A 7,260-nucleotide genomic window follows, 5' to 3' on the forward strand; every position below is an offset into this window, starting at 1 on the left:
TAAGCTCTCAATCTAAAGCACATTGAGCTTCTACAGTCTGCTGAAATTTTGTTAGATTAGAAACCCTAACAGTGGTGCATTAAATTTTCTCATTTCGCTTGCTACTTGTAGTTGTTGTATTACCGATTTCGTTTTTACTAGTTAACATATGTTGTTTGTTAGTCGATCCTACCAATGTCCTTTTTACTGATTAACATATGCAGTTTGTTAGTAGTTTCTGCTAATTTCCCCTTTCCACTTCAGAGTTTCTTACTGATTAGCAATATATTTAAATGAGTATATAAAGTATTTGAAGAGTTTCATGATTCTTGCTTTATGATATTAACTTGCAGCTTCTTGAGTGAGAATGGATTCAGAAGGCGGCGATAGATTTAGCAGCTTGTTAGACGATCTCATCATCAAAATTCTATCTTATAACGACACCAAACAAGCTGTCAGAACTAGTATTCTTTCATCTAGATGGAAGAATATTTGGAAGTCAATCCCACATCTTGATTTATCTACTGATGATTTTACTTCTAAAAACAGATTCTATGAGTTCACTCATGATGTATCTAGTGTTTTGTCTTCGCGCAATAATGATAGAGACTTGTCGTCTGTTAAGCTTAGTGTTGTAGGATATAGAAAACTATGCGCTTTCGCACAATGTTCAAAAGATGACTATTATATGGTTTGACGACAGGCGTATCAAATTACCTAAATCTCTTTTTATGTCCAACTCCCAATCTCTCAAAGATCTTACTTTGATTGCAGCTAATAGACGATGGGATCAACCTAAGCTCAAATCATCTTGGGACCTACCATCGTTAACAACGTTGCATCTTGAAAATGTTAGACTTAGTAACGAAAATCCTGACGAGTATAATGGTCTTTTCTCAAGGTGCCTAAACTTGAAGAATCTAACCTTATCTCACTGCACCATATTCGATAATCATATCCTTACCCATTCTAAGTTTTCTTATCTCACATGTGAGAGTGGATTGTATTCAATTGCTACTATCGTTGCGCCTCACCTAAAGAATCTCACTGCTATAGACTGCGATGGTCTTCTTAAGATTTATACACCTGAATTATCCTCGTTGATGTATGAAGTTCCATGTTATGATACCTTCTTTTTAAATGGTGTGTCTTGTTTGGAAAAAGTGGATTTCTATATGTGTCCATATGAGGAAGATATTGATGCAGTTATTGAGATTCTTCAACGGTTTCGCAATGTCAAATATCTTACCCTTGGATTGGAAGTCGTAGAGGTATTTGGTCTTTATGTTTATATGTGCATCTATCAGAATTCCACGTCACTTATTCTGATTTATATATTATATTTCAGCTTCTTTCATCAATGGTGCACATGCTCTCGGGTCTACCTTCTCCAGTTGGTAATTTAACGAGTCTCAAGATTTATCCACGATACGAGGAAAGAGAAAAGAAAGTAAACATCCCGACACAAGTCAAAAACTTTCTTCTAGGTGCTTCTCCAAATGCCACTGTCTCAATATACTCACGTGAGGTATGTAGTCACCATTAAGTATATTTTATATGATGATGATAAACTGGGACTAATGTTCATTATAAACATGGACGCAGGATGTGAAAGCCTTGAAGGACGCCACATCAGCAAAACGAATAATGGCCAAGTTGCAGGTTCTGTTAGAGCGGGAGAAGATTAATTGTGAGCACGGAGAGACACAACAAATTGATGAAGGGGAACATGTTGAAGAAGAAATTTCACAGATGAGGAAGTGTTGGGCTGATCTGTTTGTGCAGATTGATGAAGAGAAAGTTAAGATTGATGAGATTTTGTTAATGTTGGATGAGATTGAAAAGTTACTGAAAGAGATCCCGGCATCAAAAAGGGATTGTATTCGAGCGCAATTTTCTAGTTTACATGCAGAGGCGAAGAATGTTATGAAATTAATATTGGATCGTTTGAAGGTTAAAAATGGTGGGAAGGTGTCTGCATTCATGAACATGCTATAGCATCACAACTGTTGCCATATCTAATTGTAAGTTTCTGATTTCCGTATCTTGTAAGTTGATAAATGTTATAAAAGGTGTCATTTTCATTTGTTTTGCTTTCAGGTTTCAATGCAACAGTCAATGGGTTTTGCTGATCAAACATATGATTTTTTCTGCTATGCTACATAACTTTGATGGTTAGGTGATTTGGGTACTAATTGTGTAATATGTTAAAGTACAATCCTATGTGATTGATTTGTTGTAAGTACTTACATATGTACCGTTGTTGGGTACTTAGATTGTTAAGTGCCTATATATGTTGGGTACTTAGATTTGTAACCCAAACAGCTTCATTATTTTTATCATTTACCGTCCAACTCGCATGCCATTGCCACTGCCATTGATTGTTACTATTAATCAATCCAGCAAGCAACCCTTATATATCATCCACTAAACTTGCATCATATCTATCCCTACGAGAGATAATATCTGCCAAAGTACTCAATTAAGACCATTTGTCACACCAAGATAATGTTATAATATAAGTCCATTATGACCCAGTTTCCACATAACATGTGGCTTGACAATGTCTCTCGATCGGACTTAGTGATTGCTTCCAACGCCAGCTGTTTGCAGAGTTTCCTCCAATTTCCCAGATACATTTTCCTTTTTATCTGACGACCCCGTCAACCCACATGTACCAGACAATCTTTTTACCAATTACTTCCCATAGCTGTTTCACTAACAAGATATAGTCAAGAATATAGAGCTGGTTAAGATTATTAATGACAACTATATATATGCAAAGTGTATCAAGGACAGTGAAGGACAAGTTGGAGTTATCTGAAGATAACTTATCAGGCCTTTTAGATATAATTGGGGATGAAGATAAAGCGAAGGAAGTAAATCAGTAATAGAAGCTGCCAAAGCATCCATGGTTAGGTTTACATTTACTTTCTTTATGTCATAAGGGAAATACAGAGTAACATTATCTAGAGGTGGTTTTCACGACCCATTTACTTATGAGTGGGCATAATTTTTTTTTTCTAACAGGTTAAATGGGTTGCACGGATAGATTTAATAAGAAAGAAATGGGTTGATGGTGTCAAATGGGTCAATATTTGCTTACATTGTGTTCTAAATGCATGGATCTGCAATACTTTTTTTTTATTCGGATGGTTACATTATTATTGAAATATTATGATATTTATTGATAAAATGTGTAATGACATATTTATATTATTTATGAAGTAACAAAGTTTTTGCTGGAAAGGTTTATTGGGTCAACTAAACTCCACGCAGCCCGTTTTGATCGTACCAAGACGTTACCCATCACCTAAATGTCTTCATTATACCTTCATGCATCATATTTCCATGATGCATTTCCATTATTTAGGTCAGGATTCGTCGCCTGACTTGATAGATGTGAAGTTCTTTGCAGAGAAGGTGATTGAGATTACTGAATATAGGAGGACCTTTATGGTTACATTGTTTACAATATGAATCATATAGCACCTAATTTGGCTGCATTGATGGGTGGAAATGTTGATGCCCATTTGATATCTTAAGCCGTTAGCCCTACAAATGTTGCTGAACCTAAAACCGAGAAAAAGAAGAAAAATCGGTCACTTGAAGAGGCGGTACAACCCAATGATGGTGGAAAAGAAAACTTTGTTGATGCAGATGATGGTAGTGAAGGTAAGACGAAAAAGAAGAAGAAATGATTAATCTTGTGGTAGATGTACATGTCTTGTTAGACCAAGATTGATGTGTTTTTTTAGTATAATATTGGTGTTGCCTTGACTTGAACATATTCATTAAGTAAATGATTAAGACTACTATCTATGGTAAATGTACGAGCTTTTGTTTCTGGTCATGTCTCTTGTGTCAATTTCTTTTGTTTCAACTATATTTTTTGTCCAAAAGGTAGTAAGTAGTATCTGCTGTGGATTGGGGAGCGATTTTGTTTGTATTTTGAACATTTGAGTTAGGGTATCGATGATGGTTACAGTGTATAATATCGTCTGAATGATACCTACATAACAAAATAAAAGGATTTAGGACATCATCATATGTATTGAAAAGTCTGCACCCATTTATTATTCACAAAAAAGATGGATGTGGAGTCCATCCCACATTGGTTCAATGTAAAAAACAGAAGGCACATAAGGATCTATATTAACTAAACATGTGTGAATGTTAAAATGCACGCAGCCAGGTAGTGAGCACAAAGCGAACTATTCTTTCGCCTTTTACTAAAGAATACCGTGTGTTCGTTACATTTCACTGGATACGCCTATTTTTGTAGAGTCCCTTTTTTATAGAAAGGGCTCCAACTAATTTTTGCAGTTTGAAGTTTTATTGCTAAAGTTGTTTTTATAAGGCCACCATGTTTGCTAGAATGATGTTATAATAGTGTATAATTAATAATTTGCGGTATTTTGTTGTTCATCCATTTGGTCTTTTTGTCATACATCAGTGCAGTCAGAACGACATTGAGACCACTACACTTTGAAAACAACAAAATAGGTTTACAAGAAAGTCCATGCTTTAGATAGGTTGTGCAATGTGATAATGATATACTTTGGTGTAAAATATAGTTTCCTTGTTACATGGTAGTGTGTCAAGTATAATTTTGCCATGTTTCTGTCATATAAAACATAATGGAAGGTTTCAATGTTTACAGGATAGGGATTCATACCACGCCAGCTCGGTGGCGGAAGCAGGAACTTTTTTCACCGGGGGCGAAAAAAAAATTTAAGATGTACCAAATTTTTTTACCCAAAATATGAAGGTTTTTGGTCAAAATTTGGGAGGTTTTGGGACAAAATGTAAAGGTTTTGGGACAAAATATGAAGACTTTGGGGCAAAAAAAAAATTCCACCGGGGGCATAATCGAAAAACCCAAAAATTTTGCACTAAAAATTGAAAATCCACTGAGGGCGGCTGCCCCCCTCCGCCCCTTCTAATTTTCACCCCTGCGTCAGCTTGTTATTTATAAAAAACAAAACAGGGGGAAGTGGTTCTAAAAAGCAATCTATTCTTTCGCTGTTACCAAGTAAAACTTATGACACCTTAAAGGTTTTGAAATAAGAATTAAAAGAAATCGATGAATATATTTCAATCAATCAACAAAGAAAAATCGATAGATGACATGAAAAGAATCAATGGTTTTGGCCAAAACTATAGCCATGCATAGTGGCGGATCCAGGAAAAATTTTCACCGGGGGCGAATTTTTTTTTTTTAAATGTAGGGAATTTTTTTTGGCAAAATATAGAGGTTTTGAGGCAAAATATAGAGTTTTTTGAGTAAAATTTGAAGGTTTTTGGGTAAAATACGAAGGTTTTGGGGCAAAATATGGAGGTTTTGGGGCAAAATATGAAGGGTTTGGGGCAAAAAAAAAATTCCACCGGGGCAAAATCAAAAAACCGAAAAAATTTGCACTAAAATTTCGAAATCCACCAGGGGCGGCCGCCCCCCTCCTTAACCCTTTGGATCCGCCTATGGCCATGCACGAGAAGTTCTGCTTCTAAGGAGGAAGGGTGGGCAGCAGGTACCAAGAGCCCTCTTTTTTATTTATTATTTTGGCGAAAGAACATATTATTATAAATAAATAAAAAAGCAGATCTGATGATCTAGTGCGTTACATGAAGAGTTACAAATACAGATATCGAATCTGTTTGAAATTAAATCTAATGTTCAACATGAACTTGATTGAAATTAAACAATAACTTTGATGAAACAACTTGAGCCGATAGTGAGAAGTAATCGTCACCTAGACCACCGAATCCTAAAAAAGTCCTCACCTGAACTGACGACAGCAGCTGCAACCAACAATCCAATCAACCCTACGGAACCTGAACCGATGTAAACAGCTACGAACCCCAATCCATAAGTCCCACACCAAACCGCATCGCCCTTGTCTAAAAATCAGTAACCATATATCCAGAAGTAAATGTAGTTCACTGGTTGCACCAAATGCTCCTATCTGTTGGCAAAGATCGTGTGAGTGTGCAATTATGCTTCACATGGAGAATATGAACTATAACTAGACTAGACCCAACTTGTACTTGAGTGGGGCGCTAACATATTAGATTGGAGAATGCCCCTCTTAAGTGAACCTACTTTGGTGGACGTGGATCCAATGAGTTCACGTGAGGTCACTTAACGGGCCAAATATAATGATAATGCTAAAAACGAACATATATTTCATAGCATTATCCCTCAAGAAAGACAAGCTTTTAGTTGCAATTGTTCTATTTACAAGAAATATTCGTTTAAATAATAAAAGGTGAAGACAAAAGACAGATTCGACGAATTGAAAACGCAAATGACCAAAAAGCTCAAAAGTACAAAGTACAATCAAAGTGGTTCAATTTATTGATGAGAAACGTCTCAAAATTACAAGAGTACAAGACGCAAAAAGCAAAGTACAAGATATTAAATAGTACGCAAAGACGTTCGAAAATCCGGAACCGGGACCATAGTCAACTCTCAACGCTCGACGCAACGGACTAAAAATTACAAGTCAACTATGCACATGAATATAATATAATATATAATTAATTCTTAAAATTATATATATATATATATATATATATATATATATATATATATATATATATATATATATATATATATATATATATTATATATAAAACCGTCGGCAAACAAGAAAATAAACGAATGTGAGCTGGAATCCCAGGCCATGCGATCGCATGGCCAGCAAGACCAATTTCCATGCGATCGCATGGCAGCAGAAACCTGGCCACATCTATAAATTTCAGCATTTTCGGACGAAATAAACACATCTTTTTCTCTTCTCTATCTCTCAACGTAATATATATATATATATATATATATATATATATATATATATATATATATATATATATATATATATATATATATATATATATATATTATAATTTTAATTTTAATTTTAATAATAAGGGTATGTTAGCGAATGTTGTAAGTGTTTAAGTCGAAATTCTGTCCGTGTAACGCTACGCTATTATTAATCATTGTAAGTTATGTTCAACCTTTTTAAATTAATGTCTCGTAGCTAAGTTATTATTATGCTTATTTAAATTGAAGTAATCATGATGTTGGGCTAAATATTAAAGACGGGGTAATTGGGCTTTGTACCATAATTGGGGTTTGGTCAAAAGAACGACACTTGTGGAAATTAGACTATGGGCTATTAATGGGCTTTATATTTGTTTAATTAAATGATAGTTTGTTAATTTAATATAAAGATTTACAATTGGACGTACATATAAATAACCATATACACTCGATCG

At 34.9% G+C, this 7,260-nt stretch overlaps 1 protein-coding gene and 1 non-coding gene across 2 annotated transcripts; both read left to right on the plus strand.

The window, feature by feature from the left end:
• The first annotated feature begins 346 nt into the window (after positions 1–346).
• On the plus strand, positions 347–2,168 carry LOC139859017 (F-box protein At5g03100-like). Its single transcript, XM_071847839.1, has 5 exons — positions 347–594; positions 683–1,250; positions 1,328–1,507; positions 1,585–2,003; positions 2,080–2,168. The coding sequence occupies exons 1-4, from the start codon at positions 347–349 to the stop codon at positions 1,975–1,977; spliced, it is 1,389 nt and encodes a 462-aa protein (XP_071703940.1). The 3' UTR covers positions 1,978–2,003; positions 2,080–2,168.
• A 2,000-nt stretch (positions 2,169–4,168) lies between these two features.
• Positions 4,169–4,287, plus strand: LOC139860800 (U5 spliceosomal RNA). Its single transcript, XR_011763415.1, has one exon. It is a non-coding gene; the product is annotated as a U5 spliceosomal RNA (small nuclear RNA).
• The last annotated feature ends 2,973 nt before the right edge of the window (positions 4,288–7,260 follow it).

Source organism: Rutidosis leptorrhynchoides, chromosome 7, assembly GCF_046630445.1.
Source record: "Rutidosis leptorrhynchoides isolate AG116_Rl617_1_P2 chromosome 7, CSIRO_AGI_Rlap_v1, whole genome shotgun sequence".
Taxonomy (NCBI): Eukaryota; Viridiplantae; Streptophyta; class Magnoliopsida; order Asterales; family Asteraceae; genus Rutidosis; species Rutidosis leptorrhynchoides.

What these genes read in the sequence shown, in the direction of transcription:
- LOC139859017 (XM_071847839.1), top strand. Translation starts at nt 347, where the DNA reads ATGGATTCAGAAGGCGGCGATAGATTTAGCAGCTTGTTAGACGATCTC. An exon ending in AATAATGATAGAGACTTGTC is followed by an intron (nt 595 to 682) that starts GTCTGTTAAGCT and finishes GTTTGACGACAG; the next exon opens with GCGTATCAAATTACCTAAAT. An exon ending in TTGGATTGGAAGTCGTAGAG is followed by an intron (nt 1,251 to 1,327) that starts GTATTTGGTCTT and finishes ATTATATTTCAG; the next exon opens with CTTCTTTCATCAATGGTGCA.